General features: G+C 42.4%; 1 protein-coding gene across 1 annotated transcript in view; it reads right to left on the reverse strand.

The window, feature by feature from the left end:
* The window catches only part of vps50 (VPS50 EARP/GARPII complex subunit), a 150,015-nt gene that overhangs the window by 25,852 nt on the left and 102,168 nt on the right, over nt 1-21,995 (reverse strand). The window contains exons 21-22 of the mRNA XM_080207994.1: nt 19,139-19,260; nt 15,949-16,029 (exon numbers count right to left, since the gene is read on the reverse strand). Of these exons, the coding sequence (XP_080064120.1) occupies nt 15,949-16,029; nt 19,139-19,260 (203 nt within the window). The remainder of the gene's footprint in view (nt 1-15,948; nt 16,030-19,138; nt 19,261-21,995) is intronic.

Raw genomic sequence — 21,995 nt, forward strand, 5'->3', positions numbered from 1 at the left:
GCACCAGTGCAAGAAAGCAAATGAATTCAGAAATTATAGGCAAAGGTAGTGATTGGAACTGTGAGATGGAAGCACTGAAGATCATGGGTATCATTGTGAGATTTTTGCCAAATACAGAAGCACTGCCAGACCTATGCTTAGCAAGGAATCAGCAAATAAACTACAAGTTCTTAGTTCTTTGAACTGCTGTTGATTGATCAAACACAAAAAATGCCTGCCAGGTTCATCTACTTCACCATTCTGATAGTTGTACAAAGTCTTCCACCATGGTGTCTTGGGACTGACATGATTGGAAACCAATGACCACAACCATTTTACTTTGCGCTAGTTATGACTACAACCACTGCAGGATTCCTCTCCCACTCTACCTCTCACTGATTTCAATTTTGCTAGGTCCTTTTGATGTTGCAGTCAGTCAAATGCTGCCTTTCTCTCACCTCACCTCCGAAATTCAGCTTGTTTGTCCATGTTTGGATCAAGGTTGGAATGGGGTCTGGAGTGGAGTGGCACTGGCGAACAATGACTGAGCACAAACGTTGCGGAAGAAACAAAATCAAAAAATCCTGAAAAATCTCAGCAGGTTTGACAATGTCTGTGGTGAGAGAAATAGACCCAATGTTCTGAGTCAGTAATTGACGAATATGTCAGACTAAAAGATAAAGGGAATGTAATAGGCTGAGAATTTTGCTAATAGCATCCATTAAGAGGTCAGAACATGTAAAAAGCAGAACAAAGGTGCAGTGTGTCAAATGACACAAAGAACAGCCCGAGGCATGGGGCAGATGGCCCTAGTGGGGTGGGGGGGCAGAGGGGAGGGAAACGAAGATGGAAAGTGAGATTTTAGAAGTGGATGAATGAAACAATAGAAGAAACGAAAATGAAAAATAATAATATAAATAAAAATGGATTAATATGAAAAAAAATGGAAATGGGGTGAAGGGAAGAGTTTACGCTCCAAGGTTATTGAACTCAATGTTCAATCCGGAAGCTTGTAAAGTGCCTAATCGGAAGATGAAGTACTGTTCCTCCAGTTTGCATTGGGCTTCATTGGAACATTGCAACAGGTCAAAGATGAAGATGTGGACAAGCGAGCCGGCTGGTGTGTTGAAATGGCAAGCAATGAGGTTTGAGTCTTACTTGCGGACAGATTGAAAGTAAGTGATCACCCAGTCTGCGTTCCTCTCTCCGACATACAGTAGCCCGCATTGGGACAGTGAATGCAATAGACCAGATTAAAAGAGGTGCATATGAAGTGCTACTTCACCTGAAAAGAGTGTTGGGGCCCTGGTTGGCAGCACGGAGGAAGTAAAGGGCAGGTGTTGCTTTTTGTGGCGAGGACATATCTGGGCAGTTATCCACACTGACAGGTACTGGAACAGCTTGTCTGTGAGCACAGCTAATTGTGGAGATCAGGTCTTCAGTACTATTGCTGGAATGCTATCAGGGCCCATTAGCCTTTGCAGTATCCAGTACCTTCACTATTTCTTGATATCACATGGTGTGAACTGAAATGGCTGAAGACTGGAATCTGTGATGTTGGGAACCTCAGATGAGACAGGAAGGTATCATTGGCACTTCTGGCTTTAGATTCTTGTAAATGCATTTTGCACTGATGCGTTGGGCTCGTCCTTCATTAAGGATGGAAATGTTTGTGGACATTCTTTCTCCAGTAAGTTGTTCAATTGTCCACTACCATTCATGACTGCAGGGTTTAATCTGATCCATGTGTTGTAGCTTTGCTTAGCTCTGTCTATCATGTTCTGTTTTCACCATTTGGCATGCAAGTAGTCGTGTTGTAGTTTCAACAGGTTGACAACCTCCTTTGTAGGTACGTCTGGTGTTGCTGCTGGCATCTCCTCCTTCATTATTTGTTGAATCAGGGTCCACTACTTTAATGCTAATGGTAGAGTTGGGGAAATACCAGGCCATGAGTTTCAGATTGTGATTTAAACAATTCTACTGCTGCTGATGATGCACTAATGCCTCATGGAAACCCAATTTTGAGTAGCTGGATGTATTCAAAATCTATTCTATTTAGCATGGTGATAGTGCGATACAGCAAGATGGAGGTTATCAATGTGGAGATAGATCTTCACCTCCAAAAGAACTGCGCTGTGGTATCTTCTGACAATACTATCATGGATGGATGCAGCTGTAACAGGGAGGTTTGTGGGCATGAACTCATGTAGTTCTTTTTCCTTCTTGTTAGTTCCCTCACTATTTGGAGTTACCACTGGAGTCACACGTAGACTAAGTAATGATGCCAGATCAGGTAATAACTGCAGATTTCCTATTGCGGTAGGATTTTCTGCTGTGTCGGGATTCAAAACCATACCCTCTGGATTACCAGTCTGAAAACATTATCGCTACCCATTGCCTCCCACTAATCTTCATCATTACACAACTCTAGATCCAAAATAGCTTCATCCTAAATTGGTTTCACAACATATTGTTCCAGGAAAATGTCATGAAAGCATTCCACAAACTCATTTTCTAGACCACTTTTGCCCATTTGATTCATCCAGTCTTTACAAAGATTAAGTCTTTACCATTATAACAAAGTATGACACCTAGTACTGTATTTTTTTCCCTTATTTATTTATTGTACTAATGTGTCTATGCCCATGAAAAGTTCCCAGGTTGTTGCCGAGTCTTGAGGGTGTTGGTTATAAGAAAATAAGAACATAAGAAATAGGAGCAGGAGTAGGCCATCTAGCCCTTCGAGCCTGCCCCGCCATTCAATAAGATCATGGCTGATCCGAAGTGGATCAGTTCCACTTTCCCGCTTTCTCCCCATAACCCTTAATTCCCTTGTCTATCAGAAATCTATCTACCCGTGACTTAAATATATCCAATGAGGTAGCCTCCACCACTTCAACGGGCAGAGAATTCAACACCTTTCGAGTGAAGAAGTTCCTCCTCAACTCTGTTCTAAACCGCTCCCCCTCCCCCCTTTATTTTGAGGCTGTGCCCTCTCGTTCTGGTTTCCTTTCTAAGCGGAAAGAATCTCTTTACCTCTACCCTATCTAGCCCCTTCATTATCTTGTAAGTCTCTATAAGATCCCCCCTCAGCCTTCTAAACTCCAACGAGTACAGGCCCAGTCTATTTAATCTCTCCTTATAAGCTAACTCCCTCATCTCTCGTATCAGCCTGGTGAACCTTCTCTGTACTCCCTCCAAGACCAATATATCCTTTCTCAAATAAGGGGACCAAAACTGTACACAGTAGTCCAGTTGTGGCCTCACCAGTGCCTTGTACAGTTGCAGCAAGGCCTCCCTGCTTTTATATTCTATCCCCCTCACGATAAAGGCCAACATTCCATTCGCCTTCTTGATCACCTGCAGACTGAGTTTTTGCGATTCGTGCACAAGGATCCCCAGGACCCTCTGCACAGTAGCATGCTGCAACTTTTCACCATTTAAATAATATTCCATCCTACTATTATTTCTTCCAAAGTGGATAACGTCACATTTGCTAACATTGTACTCCATCTGGCAGGTCCTCGCCCACTCACTCAGCCTATCCAGATCTTTCTGCAGACTTTGTGTCCTCCACGCAATTCGCTTTTCCACTCACCTTTGTCTCATCAGCAAATTTTGTTACCCTACACTCAGGCCCGTCCTCCAGATCATCTATGTATACGGTAAACAGTTGAGGATCCAGCACTGACCCCTGCGGCATGCCACTAGTCACCAACTGCCAACCAGAAAAGCTCCCATTGATTCCAACTCTCTGCTTCCTGTTAGATAGCCAATCCTCAATCCACGCTAACACTTTACCTCCAACTCCGTGTACCCTAACCTTCTGCAGCAATCTTCTGTGAGGCACCTTATTGAATGCCTTCTGGAAATCTAAAAACACATCCACTGGTTCCCCTCTGTCTACTGCACTAGTCACATCCTCATAAAAATCCAGCAAATTCGTTAAACGCAACTTCCCCTTCATGAATCTGTGCTGCATCTGTTTGATCGAACTGTTCTTTTCTAGGTGTCCTGCTATTTCTTTAATGATGGATTCTAGCATTTTTACAACTATGGACATTAAGCTAACCGGCCTACAGTTACCCGCCTTTAGTCTGCTGCCTTTTTTGAACAGCGGCATAACAGTAGCTGTTTTCCAATCCGCTGGCACTTCCCCAGAGTCCAGCGAATTTTGATAAATAATTACTAACGCATCTGCTATTACTTCTGCCATTTCTTTCAGAACCCTGGGATGCATTCCATCTGGTCCCAGGGACTTGTCTACCTTCAGTCCCATTAGTCTACCAAGCACTACCTCTCTAGTAACAGGAATTGTATTGAGGACCTCATCTCCTACCAACCTTCTATCTTTAATATTCGGTAAGCTATTTGTGCCCTCCTCCGTGGAGACCGACACAAAAAAACTTATTTAAAGTCTCAGCCATTTCCTCGTTTCCCACCATTAAATCCGGGTCAGAAAGCAGGTCAGACTTCAGAAAGAGATAGCCATAAAACAAAGTGGATGGCTTGGAATGCAGATAAAGGTGATGGCAATGGAAGTCTAGAATTACACTGTGACTTGTAAGCTGTTTAGGAAAAGTGGATATCCATACATATTTGAAAGATAATAGTTCGTGGATGGTGAGTTCTTGGAGTTAGAGAAATACTTCTAAGGAAAAATTATAAGAGAGAGTGAAGAGCATAGCAGTGATATGCCATTTAGGGGTAAGTGATTAAAAAGTACTCTGAAGCTCTCATATATAAGATACAAGATTAAAAAAAAAAGCTTTCTGGTAATGACCACTATTTAGGAAAGGAAGGAGAGTCATAAAAACAAGCATATCAACATCTGATAGCAATGCTACCTTCAAAAATAGGAAACATGAAGAATAATTGGAACTGGCACAGAAGAGCCTCACCTAAATCAAACCTAAAGAACAGACTTGAAGAACATTGAGGCAGCAAGTGTGAAAAATTAAGAATGAAAGGTAGAGTGGGATAGAAAAAGATATGGAAGAAATAGACTTCGACAGAAGGCAGATCATAGGTTCACAAATTAGTATTAACAGAAAGCCAGAGAAACATTTGTGAAGAGGAGACCACAAATAGGCAATATGTGAAGTCTTGAAAAGAGAATTTTTTATAAGATGTGTGCGCAGAAATGTCAGGACCATTAAGATGCCCCAGATGGAGATGAATCAATCTTGAGGTAGTAGTTGTAACCCCCTGATTTTGCTCACATTGCAGGGGAAGTCCAGCCTCACAATAGATGACAGATACTCAGCACGCAGATTGCTCTGAGTAAAATTTTGCTTGCAGCTTGAACAAATAAAACTTAAGAAAATGATTGTTAAATGACACTACGCTTTAATTATCTTCATCTGATAAGACAGCACATAAAAAAAAACTTGCCCATATATTAGAGCATACAAGTTTATAGTCAGAGACTGCCAACGCTCCAACTACGTGCTGGCTTTTCACGAGGGCGATACAAAACTAATTCTCTCCCTATGGTCCTATATCTTTCTCTGCCTCAAATAATTACCCATTTTTTCCTTAAGCAGTGGTTTCTGCTTCAACTACTCCCTGTGGTGAAGCATTCCAAACTTCAACATCTTTCGTGTGAAAAAAAATATAGGCACATAAGAAGGCTTTAACATTAATTGCAAATGTTTTTAAAATTGACTCTGAGGATAGTTCAAAATTTGGCCACTGCATGAGCTGAACAAACTTCAAATGTTCACTCAACTGCCCACCTAAGTAACACACGAAGCACCATTATCATTACCCAGTTTGCTGATTTCTGTTTAGCAATGGGTTGAGAAAAACAAATAATTTTTTAGATTGAGCAACATTGTAACCCAGTTGTTTATGCTTTTTGGATGTTTCCCATTACTCCAGCTTTCACAACACATTAATCAATCTCCTCTTTTTAATGTATTTTGAGATCCATGTCATCATGTCAGTAATAAAGAAATCACAAATTCAAAGGTGCACTATCAGTTTGCTTAGAATCTAAATCAAATAACACAGGAAACCATAATTCACACATTCCAAATGTTTTGTCTAGTCTGAAAATCCTCTGACTCTGATCAAAGCCAAATTTCAGAATGGGATGCGTAAAGCTGACAGCACATTGCTCAGTTTTTAGCCATGCACATTCAAGGATAGCAGGCACTGTTAACCGTTAGAGAAAAAGAAAGATCTGATCTCACCCCCCTCCTCAATGTGCCCAACAGGGGAGAATACAATAGCCACCAATGGCTTTTTTTTCTTTGAACCACATTACTTGCCATGACTTCTAAAATAATTCCTCATAAGAGCAATGATTATTTATAATTATCAAGCACTAATTTCCAATCCGATTGCCACAAAAACTTTAATCAATAAATCCCCAATCACATGAAACAAAAACAGCACAATGAAACTACCCTTCCTATCCAAGTCTGACATAACAATAGGGAATTACTATAGTAAGAACATAAGAACATAAGAAATAGGAGCAGGAGTAGGCCATCTAGCCCTTCGAGCCTGCCCCGCCATTCAATAAGATCATGGCTGATCTGTTGTGGCTCAGTTCCACTTTCCCGCCCTCTCCCCATAACCCTTAATCCCCTCTCTTATCAAGAACCCATCAACCCGCTTCTTAAAAATATTTAGCGAGGCAGCCTCCACCACTTCAACGGGCAGAGAATTCCAGAGATTCACCACCCTTTGAGTGAAGAAGTTCCTCCTCAACTCCGTTCTAAACCGCCTCCCCTTTATCTTGAGGCTGTGCCCCCTAGTCCTACTGTCTTTTTTGAGCGGGAAGAGTCTCTCCACCTCTATCCTATCCATCCCATTCATCATCTTATACGTCTCAATGAGATCTCCCCTCATTCTTCTAAACTCTAACGAGTACAAGCCTAGTTTATTCAGCCTCTCCTCATAGCTCAATCCCCTCAACTCCGGTATCAGCCTAGTAAACCTCCTCTGCACTCCCTCCAGGACCAAAATATCCTTGCGCAGGTGCGGCGCCCAAAACTGCACACAGTACTCCAGCTGCGGCCTCACCAATGCCCTATACAGCTGCAGCAAGACCTCCCTACTTTTATATTCAATCCCCCTCGCTATGAAGGCCAGCATCCCATTCGCCTTCCTGACCACCTGCTGCACCTGCAGGCTGGGTTTTTGCGACTCATGCACAAGGACCCCGAGGTCCCTCTGCACCGTCGCCTGCTGCAGTTTTTCGCCACGTAAGTAATAGTCCTTCCTACCATTCTTCCTACCAAAGTGGACCACCTCACACTTGCCAACATTAAATTCCATTTGCCATTTCCTGGCCCATTCGCCCAGCCTATCTAGATCCTTCTGCAGACTCTCCACACCCTCTGCACAATTTGCCTTTCCCCCAATCTTGGTGTCATCAGCAAATTTCGACACCCTGCACTCGGTTCCCTCCTCCAGATCATCTATATAATGGTAAATAGCTGAGGCCCCAGCACCGACCCCTGGGGCACCCCACTAGTCACCAACCGCCAATCCGAATAGCACCCATTGACCCCCACTCTCTGCCTCCTATTTGACAACCAATCCTCTATCCACGCTAACACCCTACCCCCAACTCCATGTCCCCTGACCTTCTGCAATAACCTCTTGTGAGGTACCTTGTCAAACGCCTTCTGAAAATCCAGAAAGACCACATCCACCGGCTCTCCTCTATCCACTGCCCTAGACACATCCTCATAGAACTCCAGTAAATTTGTCAGACACGACTTCCCTTTAATGAAACCGTGTTGCGTCCGCCCTATCAAGCAATTCCCTTCAAGATGCCTCGCAATTTCCTCCTTAATGACGGATTCTAACATTTTACCTACCACAGACGTTAAACTAACCGGCCTATAATTCCCCGCCTTTTGCCTGGCACCCTTCTTAAACAACGGCGTAACATTAGCCGTTTTCCAATCTTCCGGCACTTCCCCGGAATCCAGCGACGTCTGGAGAATAACCACCAAGGCATCCACTATAACCTCCGCCATTTCTTTCAGAACCCTCGGATGCATTCCATCCGGTCCTGGGGACTTGTCCACAATCAGCCCCTCCAGTCTGTCGAGCACCACCTCTCTAGTAACAGTAATGTCATTAAGACCCTCCATTCCTACCACCTTTCCATCTCTAACACCCGGCAAATTATTCACGTCCTCCTCCGTGAAGACAGAAACAAAAAAGTTATTCAAGACCTTAGCCATATCCCCATCCCCTACCACTAGCTCCCCTTTCTCATCCTCTAAAGGACCAACGTTCACCCTAGCCAGCCTCTTCCTTTTTATATATTTATAAAAACTCTTGCTATCCTTTTTTATATTAAGTGCTAGCCCAGCCTCATAGCTTCTCCCACCCTCCTTTATCAACTTCTTTGTCAATCTTTGTTGACATTTAAACCTTTCCCAATCCTCTTCTCGCCCACTGCTCTTAGCTACTCTAAATTCCTCCGCTTTTAATTTAACACTTTCCTTCACCTCCTTCGTTATCCACGGCTTATTACCTCTCTTCCTACTGTCCTTTTTAACCATCGGAATAAATTTCTGCTGAGCACCAAGAAAGATCTCCTTAAAGATCCTCCACTGCTCCTCAGCAGACCTACCTTCCAACGCACTCCCCCAGTCCACATTCGCCAATTCTTCTCTCATCCTACCATACTCCCCTCTATTCAAACAAAGGACGCGTGTCCGGGAACCCACTTTCTCCTCCTCCATCTGCACCAGAAACTCCACCATACAATGATCACTCTCTCCAAGAGGATCCTTCACCGCAAGGTCCCTAATTCTACCCGCCTCATTACATAGCACCGGATCCAAGATAGCTCGCTCCCTCGTCGGCTCCAACACACACTGTTCAAGGAAATTATCCCGGCAGCATTCCAAGAACTCCTCCTCGAGCCCACCTCGTCCAACATGGGTCGACCAATCAATATGCAGATTGAAATCTCCCATAACTACTGCCGTCCCATTCCTGCACACCGCACTTATTTGCGTGTTAACAGACCGCCCCACCTCCAGATCATTATTCGGGGGCCTATAGACGACACCCACCAGCGTCTTCCTCCCTTTGCTGTTCCTAATCTCCACCCACAACGATTCCACGTTCTGCTCTTTGGCTCCGATATCATCCCTTGCTACCACCTTGATACTATCCTTAATCAGCAGAGCTACGCCACCCCCTCTTTCCTCCTGCCTATCCTTCCTAAACACTTGATAGCCCTGTACATTCATCTCCCAGTCCCTGTCACCTTGCAGCCACGTCTCTGTAATGGCCACCAGATCGTATCCATTTGTGTCGATCTGCGCCACCAGCTCATCCACTTTATTCCAAATGCTTCGTGCATTCAGATAAAGCGCTTTCATCCCAGCCTTCACCTGGACCCTATTTGCCGTAACGCCACCAATTGGGACATCCTCGGCCTCTTCCCTTACCTGTACCCTATCCTTAACTTTAGACCTCGTAGCGTCACCTAGCCTCGCACCCTCCCCCCCCCTAATTAGTTTAAAGCCCTTTCTACAGTCCTCTTTACTCGATTCGCCAACACTCTGGTCCCAGCACGATTCAGACCAACCCCATCCCGCCCGAACAAGTCCCACCTACCCCAATACTGGTGCCAATGCCCCATAAATTCGAACCTATTCCTCCCACACCAATCCCTGAGCCACCCATTCACTTCCTTTATCCTGTCAACCCTACGCCCGTCTGCACTCAGTTCAGGCAGTAGCCCAGAGATGACCACCTTGTCGGTTCTACTTTTTAATTCCATTCCCAGCTTCTCATACTCCCTCCCCAGATCCTCAGTCCGCACTTTGCCTACGTCGCCGGCACCCACATGTACTACAACGACCGGGTTCTCACCCTCCCACTCCAGGTTCCTCTGCAGCCCAGCTGCGACATCCTGTACCCGAGCACCAGGCAGACAACACACCCTTCTGTGCACTTTGTCATTGTGACAAAGGACAGTGTCAATACTCTTCACCCCACTATCTCCAATCACTACTACATTCCTTTTCCCCTTCTCTTTGCCTATGTCCTGCTGCATCACTGTACCGTGTGCAGTTTGCTCACCAACCTCACCTGCCTCGTCCTCTTCCAGACTGGAAGCAAGAACCTCAAACCTGTTATGCAGATTAAGAGGCTGAGGCCTCCGCTCCTCACCCCCCTTCCTCCTCCTCCCAGCAGCCCCCTTTTGTCCCTGACCCTTAGATTTAGCCAGTCTAGGGGCACCCTCTCTCCCCCTGATGAGCCTCAGTGTCTGTAGCTCAGAGGCCAGTCACATGGCTTATGTTTATTTACTGGCCTTGCCAGGTTTCAATTCTCACTATAGCTGGGCCATGAGTCATTGCAGTGCATGTTTTGGATTATATATACTGCAGATAAATAAGTGCAAGGAGGAAGTGAATATTTAGTCATTGGCAGACGCCTGATTAAGTAAGCTGATTGGTTTTTGATTCATGAGCTTTGAACATTGTTACAACTGCATCAATTCGGCTGGGTGACAAGTATTTATAGTGCAACAAACAAAGAAATCGCTGGAAGATCTCAGCAGGTCTGACAGCATCTGTGGAGAGAGAACAAAGCTAATGTTTAGAGTCTGGGTGATCTGACAAGGGTCATCAAGACTCAAAACATGAGCTCTGTTCTCTTTCCATCACTGCTGTCACGCTTGCTGAGATTTTCCATCCTTTTCTGTTCTTATTTCAGATTCCAACATCCGCAGTAATTTGCTTTTATTTAAGTATTTATAAGTGTCCTAGGTCCAATCATCTTTAGATGTTTCATCAATGACCTTCCTTCCATCAAAGTCAGAAGTGGGAATGTTTGTTGAAGACTGCACACTGAAGCAGTCCGTGCTCAAATGCTGCAAGACCTCAACATTGTCCAGACTTGGGCTGATATGTGGCAAGCAACATTTGCAGCACAGAAGTGCTAAGCAACAACCATCTTCAATAAGTGAGAACCTAACCACCACTCCTTAACATTCAATGGCATCACTATTGCTGAATGCCCCACTGTCAACATCACAGAGGTTACCATTGGCCAGAAGCTAAACAGAATTTGCCATTTAAATACTGTGGCTACAAAAGCAGATCAGATGCTACAAATGTCACTGCGAGTAACTCATCTTCTGACTCCACAAAGTTTACCCACAATCTACAAGGCACAAGTCAGCAGTGTGATGGGATACTTTCCAATTGCCTGGATAAGTGCAGCTCCAAAAACACTCAAGGAGCTTGACGCCATTGGACAGAGCAGCCCACTTGATTGGTGCCCCATCCATAAACATTCAGGACACTCATCATTCTGAACTGGAAATATATCACTGTTCTTTCAATGTCACTGGGTTAAAATCCTGGAGCTCCTTTACTAACTGTATAGTGTGTGTAACCTGACCACATGAACTGTAATGGTTCAAGAAGGCAGCTCATCGCCACCTTCTCAAGGGCAATTAGGGTTGGGCAATAAATGCTGGCCTAGCCAACAAAGTTTACATTTCTCGAATAAATATAAAGTATTCAGTCATATACATGGCTTGAGTTTTGTAGATGATGGAGATTCTTTAAGGAGTCAGGAAATTTACCATTCATTGTAGAATACCCATCTCTTCCCCATTCTTAAGGGAGGCTCTGGCATAGTGGCATTGTTGCTGGACTAGTAATCCAGAGTAATGAGGGCCTGGGTTTGTAATCCACCACAGCAAATTGTGAAACGTGAATTCAACAAGAATCTGGAATTAATAATTGAATGGTGACCATAAAGCTATTGTTGAATGTTGTAAAAACCTATGTGGTCCTTCAGGGAATCAAATCTGTTGTCCTTGCCTATCCTGCCTAAATGAGACTCTAGATCCACAGCAACATGGTTGACTCTTAGAATGCCCACAGGGATGGGCAATGAATACTGGTCCAGCCAATGATGCCTACATCCCATGAACAAATAAAAAAATCTCTTGCCAACAGTGCTCTTATGACTAATCTAGTTAAACTTCTGTTACTGTTAGTTGCTAAAAGGTTGTTGGTGGAAAAGGATCAGTTGTTGATAGTCCTGAAGAAGGGGTTGGACTTTCTCTTGTTCAGTGGTCAATAGTTAGCATTAATTTGGTGTGAAGGGATGTGCTGTTTTTTATGATTTGTCAGTCTTTGGGCAGCATGACAATTCATGTACCACATTACACATTTACAGGCACACCAAATTTTTTCTTCAATGGCAGGCAGCATCCTGTTAGTGGAAAACACCACTCATGATGCCACTGCATAGTGACAGCTTTATCAGTTGCTCAAATTTTTGAGATATATTACTCTTCTACAATAATTTTAAGAAAATTGGGCACTTAGCAGCTCTGAAAATGGTGGCCTTAGGTTCACGTGTAATCATGATGCACAATGAGCAATGACATGATCAGGGTAGCTGTCATCCTGCAGGATTGCTTATGCACTCTATTTTGACATCAAGCTTGCACAATGAGCAAACAGGATTTTATCCAAGTTCTGCTATAGACTGGCCTGGGCTACTCAACCATCAGGAATTGTGAATATAACTGAACACTGAAGTCAACAGCAAACAGCCCTACTTCTGAGGTTATGGCAGGGGTAGGTCAGTAATGAAGAAATTGATGACAGTTGGGCAAAAAACACTTCCTTGAGGGAATATTACAATGATGTCCTCATGCTGCAATGATCAGCCTCCAACATCAATAACTATAATCTTTTGTGTCAAATAGGATGCTAGGCACTAGAGAGTTTCCTTCCATTTTAAACCCCACAGACATTAGGTCAAAGAGGACTTCTGGATTCATCTCAGTTGAATAAGGTCTTGATATTGGGGTTAATTCTTGCAATCACATCAGAAGCAAAAAATAAGAAAAGGCACTGCCTGTTCGAAAGAAAACATTGTGGAGAACAGCAGACTAAAATAACGGGCGAGATATAAATGCCAAGTTTTGCTTTACCCAAGGTGGGTATCCAAAAAATTGGAAATGGAATGTACTAAACAGAAAAATCTTATGTACTGGAGGACAAACTATTGGAAGAATTGCATCTGATCATGGAACAGGCTATGCAAGGAATGTTCAAGTAAGCAGCCATGAGCACATGGTGAACATGCATGCTTTCTTGCCAGACATCAATCACATTCACTGAACTTGTCCCTATTCTCACTACAGTGAACACAATCACTCAACATACCACACTGGTCTTTAAACATTACTTTTGGTAACTGACATCAGGAGCGTAAACTGCAATACCATGCCAATGCTAAATGGCAGGACTTCACAAAACTATAAATTCACATCAATAAACCCGAAAGGAAACATAAATTATTTCCACAACCATATACAGTATATCATAATAAATCTGAAAAGAAAAATTATTTTCATAACCATTTACAGCACATCACAACGTGTCGTGTGCATAGTGGAAATATTGTTTGTTTCAGCGGCTAGGCTAATGCTTTGAATTGTTTTTACAAAGGGAAGAAATAAGTGGAGGGACAAAGGCATAGTTTTAAAATGGCTGCATAAATCATGTGACCTGAAAATTGGCCAAATTTTGAGCCTGCTCTGAAATTGGATTACCAAGGGATATGTCCAAAGAACAAAAATACAAAAAAAAGTACAGCACAGGAACAGGTCCTTCAACCCTCCAAGCCTGTGCCAAACATGATGCTAGCCTAAACTAAAACCACATGTATTTACAAAGTCCTTATCCTTCCGTTCCCATCCTATTCATGTATTTGTCTGGTTGCCCCTTAAATGCCACTAACGTACCCGCTCCCACCACCTTTCCAAGCTGCGCATTCCAGACATTCACCACCCTCTGTGTAAAAGAAACTTGCCTCGCACATCTCTTCTAAACTTTTCCCCACGCACCTTAAACCTACATCCCCTAGTACTTGACTATTCTATCCTAGGAAAGGGTATCCGACTATCCAAGACAGTTCCCCATTGGACTTCTCACCTGCCATTGTCTGAACTCTCTATCAAACACAAGGACAACAGGCCACCAGAGTTCTTGGATCCAGACGCTACCAGGAAAAAGGAGGATTTTGTACAGTTCTGGTCACCCTATTATAGAAAGGATATTATTAAACGTGAAAGAGTGCAGAAGAGATTTACTAGGATGCTACCAGGTTTGAGTTTTGATGGTTTGAGTTATAGCAAGAGGCTGGAGCATAGAAGGCTGAGTGCTGACCCCATAGAGGTTTATGAAATAATGAGGGGCTTAGATCAGCTATATAATCAATATTTTTTCCCCCAAAGCTAAGGGTCTCTAAAACTAGAGGGCATTGGTTTACAGTGAGAGAGGAGAGATATAAAAGAATCCAGAGGGGCAATTTTTTCACAGAGAGAGTGGTGAATGTCTGGAACAAACTGCCAGAGGTAGTAGGACAGGCGGGTACAATTTTGTTTCTTAAGAAGTGTTTAGACAGTTACATCAGTAAGATAGGTATACAGGGATATGGGCCAATAGCAAGCAATTGGGATTAGCTTAAGGGTTTATTGATTATGATTATGATTCTAAATAGAATTCAGGATTTCTGATCTTGCTATTGAAGCCCAATGCAAAATGATACTGCACAAATACTTTTTTTAAAAAATGAAACCAATCAGCCTATCAAAAATGATTCATCAGAAGTGAACTAATTAAACCCTCCTTCAGTTAAAGTGAATAACTTGTTGCATGACTTAATAGTTAATTCAGAAAACACAGACATGCAGTACTGCCATATTGGCAGCCATACCTCAGGTGGGTGTACACTTGTCTCCAAAATAGAAGATTGTGGTTTTCAATCCCATTCTAGAGATCTCAGAACAAATTCTAGGTTGATATCAGTACTTTACTGAAGAGGTGCTGCATTGTTGGAAGTGCTGCCTTTTAGCTGAAATGTTAAAGGAAGCCCCCTGAAGGGGGATACATGATCCCATGGAACTACTGGAGAGTTTCCCTTGTGTCCTGGCCAATATTTATCTTTCAACATTACGAAAAAAATACTGCCAGGTAATCACATTGTATGCCAGCTGGGTCTAAGCTGGTAGCACACTCACCTCTTAACCACAGGTTTCTGGGTTCAAGTCCCTTTCCAGGGATCTGGCATTCCAGTGCAGTACCAGCAAAGTGCTACACGGTAGGGGATGCTGTCTTTCAGGTGGGATGTCAAATCAAGTCCACATATGCCTGCTGTTGTGGATGTAAAAGACTTCATGGCACTATTTTGAAGAGCAGCAGGGGAGTTACCCCAGTGTCCTGGCCAAAATTATCTTTCAATCAACATGACAAAACAAATTATTGTTCATTGGTATATTGTGGTTCGTGAAGGATTATCGTTTGCAAATTGCCTACCTAAACTACAACAGTGACGCACTTCAAAAGTACTTCATTGGCTGTACTGCACTACATAAAGACAAGCCTTTTTTCTGATCATGTCACCTTGCTGCGCACAAATTCATATAGTTCTGACCATTGACAAACACTGAATCGTGGTGAAACATTTTGATTTGTCCTAAGGTTATTAGAAGGCTCTATATAACTGCAAGCCTCTCTCCTTTGCCTTTCATCGTATCACACGTGGGATTTAAAATGATTATAGGTATTGTCTGTCTGTTAAGCAGAAAGCTGAATATCTGCTGGAAATCTAAAATTCATTTCTGCCAGATTTATGAAAGGTCAAAAACATGATTTTCACTTAAGTATTGCTTTCAACTAACTTTTTTTTTTAAATGGAAGGATTTGCACTTTCCAGCATTTTGCATACAGTCCAAGAGATACTCTGCCAGTTTGACTGCACTCTCCCTGCCAAATACAATCCGAGGCTAAATATTAAAATTTCCTACAACATTGTTAGAAATCACAAATTCGAACATATCTGATTTGTAAGCAGGGGTGCTCCAAAATTCTGGATGTGAATTCTGGCGTTTTTTCCTGTTTGAGTTAGTTCAACCACAACAAGAAACAGAGTCTGCTTCCTTACCAGATCAATAAGACTCTCTTGTATTCTATTCAATGTGGTTCGTAGTCTGCTGCTGATGAGTCCCAATCCTGAAGATTCATACTGAAAGAAAACAGCACAAGTCAATGATCTAACTGAGACCATCCATAAAATCCGAGAAGTCTCGTACAAATAACAAACAGTTTAAATTGGCCAGACTATACCTACTAGTTTAAAATTTGAAATCAGAAAAACAGCCAAAATTTGATTTATCACATCACTGCAGTTACCATTTTATCATTGCAGTAAATATTTCTTTGTACTCTTCAATTATTTAATTTTTGAAAGTATCAGTAATCAACATATAGAAATGGAATAAAAGCAAAATACTATAGGTGCTAGAAATCTGAAGTAAAACCAGAATAAACTGGATAAACTCAGCAGATCTGACAGTGTCTGTGGCAAGAGAAACACAGCAAATATTTCTCTTGTCACAGATGCTGCCAGTATTTTCTGTTTATGTATAAAAATTAAAACGGCTTTCGACTTTATAAATCAGGAAAATAGCATAGAATCATTGCAGCAAATTGAAGCACAATCAAATATGCTACTGGACTCAGTCCCCATCTCCTAGGGGTGAGTTGCCCCAGCCCCACAGCAAGTACCTGGTTTCTCTGAATGCTGTTATCAACTAATTAAATATTATACCCAATTGACATCAAAGTCCACCTAAAGTCAATAAACATATAAAAACTTGCACAATTTCTGATTATTCAGAAATAATCTGAACCAACCAGAGATCTAAGAACAAGACTAAAATCTGAAAACGCTGGAAAATCTTGGCAGGTCTGAGAGCATCTGTGGGGACAGAATGAGCCAACGTTTCAAGTCTCGATGATTCTTCATCAGAGCTGATGAAGCTCTGATGAAGGGTCATCTAGACTCAAAATGTTGGTTCTATTCTCTATCCATAGATGCTGTCAGGCCTGCTGAGATTTTCCAGCATTTTCTGTTTTTGTTTCAAATTCCTGCATTGGGAATATTTTGCTTTTATCTAAGAACAGGACTTTGTCTGAGTTATTGTAACAGGACTACTCTGCGATTGGTCACATGAATGCACATTTGTCAGGTTGCTATTTTAGCATTATTGTGTGAATTCTTGTCAGTCCTGGTAATTACTGACTTGAGCTATGGATTCAGAAATCAGGAGGAAACCAAAACAAACATTTGCACCTTCTGTATCTTTTCCACATTTATTTAGTTCTACTCATGTCATTTTTATTATGCATTGCACTTTGTTACACATTTGTACACTATATAAAAAATAAGAATAAGTATTTGGAATCTCATCTGCCAAAATTTGCATGGTCAGTTGGTCTAATATTTTACTGATACATTTGGTTGACAGTGCATCGAAAACAGTGAAAAAAATTGTTATAAAGATTTCCTGCATTACAAACCAGAAAACAACAGTTGGAACACTGCAGAATTGGTTTGCAAATAAATATTTTCTTCAAAGAAATTGCAAATAGTGATTGGGCATGCAGGTGAGTCCGCCATTGGTAAATAATTAAAATCAGGCACGCTCAAGAACCCAGGATTGGAGCAACATGGCCATCTTAGGGCATGGTAGGGCTACAGGCATAGAGAGATGGAGCGGGGGGCATGGCCATGGACAAATATGAAACAAAGATAAAAGTCTTAAAATCAAAGTGTTGCTTAACTGTGAACCAATGTAGATTAATGAGCACAGGTTGACAGATGAACCAAACTTGGTGCAAATTGTAACATGAGCTGCAGAGTTTCCAGAGAGTGGAATGTGGGTGGCTAGCCAGAAGTGTGTTGGAATAGTGAAGTCGAAAGGTAACAAAGGAATGGATGAGGATTTCAGCAGCAGTGTATTGAGACAGGGATAGGATCATGGGGTGTGCTGTAGGTGGAAATAAGTGGTTTTAATGATGGTACAGACGCATGGTCAGAAGTTAAAAAAGATACTGAGGTTACAGTGTGATTTAGTATTAGTTTCAGTTGCCAAGGAGGACCCAGTCAGTTGCTAGAGAAATAAGTTGGTGGTAGAAGTTTTCAACTATTTAGTTGAACAGAATTTCTACTCATTCAATACTGGGTGTCAGACAAGTTGTCTCGGAACATCGAAGCAGGATTAGGCCATTCGGCCAGTCAAGTCTGTTCCATTATTCAATTATATCATGCCTATCTCAATGCTATTTTCCCAAACTACTCTCATATTTCTTGATGTAATTAGTATCCAGAAGCCTCATCAGTTTCTGTCTTGAACATGCTCAATGACTGAACTTCCACAGCCTTCTGGGGCAAAGAATTCCAAAGATTACCATTCTCCGAGTGAAGAAATTCCCCCTCATCTCAGTCTTAAATAACTTGCCCCTTATTCTATTGTCTCCTAGTACTGACTCACCAGACAGGGGGGAACATCCTAGCTATGTCTACTTTGTCACATCTGTAAGAATTTATTAAGTTTCAATGAGATCATCTCTCATTCTTCAAAACTGCACAACACAGATGCAGTTTCCTCAATCTCTTTTCAAAAGACAGAACTTCTATTGTACTTACAGGGTAAGGTGGCAGAGTGGGTAGGACAGTAGGTAGCAAGGTATTAGGGTGGGTAGGATATGAGGATCTAAGATCAAATTGGAGGTGGCGGTGTTGGAGGTGGACGCTGATGAGTTGGAGCATCAGCGGGAAGTCGGAGGCGTCAGCAGGGATAACAACATGGAAAGGTCAATGAGGAATCGAGGGTGTCAGTTGTATGGCTACCCAGGAATTAGTATGTGTTTTTTGCCTATCTAACATTTCCTGGATATCTATTCTGGTGAGTGAGTTAAAACCCTCTAAATTTTAAACTCAAGTTGGAGACTTTTACGGAAGATTGCAGACACAGAGTATTGCCCATCGGAAGTTGACACTTTGGTAATTCTGCAGAGTCCTTGCGTTGGGACTTGCAAGTGTGCCACCAGCTCATCTTCCAAAGTACAATGCTGCCTGACCTGCTAAGAATTTCCAGTATTTTCTTTTTAAAATTTCAATTTTCCAGCAATCACAGTATTTTGCTTTTGCTTTAGAATGCTCCTGTTGTGTGCTTTAGGATTTTTTATTACATTAAATGCATTATACAAATACAAGTATGTGTTGCTTTATTACAATCTACTTCAGATATCAATATATTTTTAGAACTACTATTGACTTCAGAACTTACCATGTCCTCCCGTCCAAAAAATGTATATACAGCATACAGGTAGTAATCAAATAGTTGTGACATACAGTGGATAACATCAAAAGCAATTGGTTTAAGGATATTCATCATTTGCATGTATTTCCCTAGAGACAAAATGAAAAGAAAAAGATTTAAAGAAACACAACAGGGTCCAAAAATAAATTTTTTCCTTAATTGTTTCTCTCACATGTACACAGCAACATTGACTTAACAGCAGGAAATCTATGAGAAACAAAATAAATACCAGAATGGTACCAGGAATGAGGCATTACGGTCATTGACCTACTGTCCTACGGTCCTTGATTGATAAAGGGATCAAGGGCTACAGGGAAAAAGTCAGCAAATGGGGTTGAGAAACTTATCAGCCATGATTGAATCGTGGAGCAGACTTGATGTGCTGAATGGCCTAATTCTGCTTCTATACCTTCAGGTCCATATAAATAGATGGGAGAAATTGAGTTGTTTTCCCACACTACAGAGAAGATTATAGGGAGATTTGGCAGAGGTGTTCAAAAATCATGGGGGGTTTGGATAGACCAAATAAAGCGGATCTGCTGCGAGTAGCAGAAAGATAAGCCAGAAGGCACAGGTTTAAGATTATTGGCAGGACCAGACGTGACGTGAGACAAAAGTTTTATCTAATGCAGTGAATGCTGAACGTAGCGGTCTTCCATCTCAGAAGACAATGGTTTGCTCCATGTGTGAAGCATCTAGTGTGGCTCAGGGGCCCCACTCGGGCGCTGCAGTCTCTGCCACAATTGCTGCTGAGGAAGCCACTGAGCTGAGAAGGTGCACAATTCACTGGTCTCTATTGACTCTGGGCCCTCTTCTCAGGCATCTAACTTCTTCATTTCTGTTCGACTCTTCCAAACAGTCAGTCTCCAAAGGTCGCAGACGTCAACAATGGTCTCGCAGCTATCAATGTCAGTGTCCGCCAGCTTTGCAGGTGTCTTTATAGTCGAGATATGGATGTCCAGCTGGTCATTCGTCTGATGAATGCAGCCAAGCCAGTGCTGATGTCATTGCCTTAGCAAGGAGTGCATGTTAATGGAATTAACAAGCCCTCAGGTATCTACCCATTAAGGACAGACTCACTCCCCCACCCATCCACCGCCACCCTACTCAGGGGAACCTGCCAGACTGGATACCTGGCATCGACCTCTCTTGCTGCTTGTTAAATCCCAGCAGCGGTGGGATAAAACTCTTAAATTGGAACATGTTGTCCACATACAAATTAGGAGCAGGCCACATGACCCCATGAGCTTGCTCTATCATCCAATGAGATTATGGCTGATCTGATTGCAACTCCAATCCCACATTCCTGACTATCTTGGTAACCTTTCACCCCCTCCTGTTAATCAAGAATCTATCTAGCTCTGCCTTAAAAATATTCTAAAACTCTGCTTCCACTGCCTTTTAAAGACAAGAGTTTCAGAGACAGAGAAACAAATCCTCCGCATATCTGTCTTAAATTTGCCTTATTTTTAAGAAGTGGCCCCTAGTTATAGATTTTCTGACAAGGGGAAGCATCGTCTTTACATCCACCGGGTCAGTACCCCTCAGGATCTTAAAGGTTTTGATCAAGTCATCTCTCACTCTAAACTCTAGTGGTTGCAAACCCAATTTCTCTAAATTTTCCTCCTAAACCCACCCATTCCAGTTATTAATCTAGTAAACCTTCTCTTTGACTCTGCCTGATTGCTTTGCACTTTTCCAAGTGCCCTGCTATAACATCCTTTGAGTCTCTAACACAGTTACATATTGCCTTAAATAAGGAGACCAATATTGTACATAATACTCCGATTGTATACCAGGATATTGACAGCTTTTGCAGCGCAGCAGGCCAGGAGACTCAAGCACAGACTGCTTAGTAGGCTTCCCGCTGAGCAACATGGCCTCTGAGAGTCTGTGAGCACCAGATTTCCGGTGTCATCAGCTCCGTGCCGATTTCTGGCGCAGACTTGTATAAATTATTCAAATTTTCATTTAAATACAATTTAAATCCAATTGGCGGGCACGGGACTGAAATCTCCGGGCCCACTAGCCTCTCTCCTGAGGTGGGGGCCAGGAGTGTTTCACTCCAGCGGGGCTTACAATAGCTCCCCACTTGCACCAGGACCCAGGTTCAATTCCAGCCATGGGTGACTGTCTACGTGGAGTTTCCCCATAACTGACTGGGCGCTCTAGTTTCTTCCCATAGTCCAAAGATGTGCAGGTTAGGTGGATTGGGTAGGGCAAGGGGTGGACTTTGGGAAAGATGTTCTGTCAGTGAGCCAGTACAAATTCAAATGGACTAAATGGCCTCCTTCTGCACTGTAGGGATTCTATGATTTCTAAAATAAATAATTTTGTTGCATGGGGTCATTTAGAAAACAGTAACCATAATATGATAGAATTCCTTGCTGGGGTAGGCAGTGAAGAAATCCGATCTGAAACTAGGGTCCTAAATCTAAACAAAAGAACCTACAAAGGTATGAGACATGAGTTGGCTAAGATAGATTGGAGAACTTCATTAAAAACATGATGGTGGATTGGCAATGATTAATATTTAAGAAATTAATGTATGCATTGCAACAGTAATACAATTCTTTCTGGGGTGCAAAAACACAAGAAAAGATGTCTAATCATGGTTTAAAAAATTAAAGATAGTATTAAATCCAAAGAGGAGTCACATATGGTTGCTAGAAAAAGTAGCAAGCCTGACTTCTTCACTCAAAGGGTGGTGAATCTCTGGAATTCTCTGCCCGTTGAGGTGGTGGAGGCTGCCTCGCTAAGTATTTTTAAGACACGGGTTGATGGGTTTTTGATAAGCGAGGGGGTTAAGGGTTATGGGGAGAGG

This window comes from Carcharhinus amblyrhynchos, chromosome 2 (assembly GCF_965287045.1).
Source record: "Carcharhinus amblyrhynchos chromosome 2, sCarAmb.v2.hapA, whole genome shotgun sequence".
Classification (NCBI taxonomy): Eukaryota; Metazoa; Chordata; class Chondrichthyes; order Carcharhiniformes; family Carcharhinidae; genus Carcharhinus; species Carcharhinus amblyrhynchos.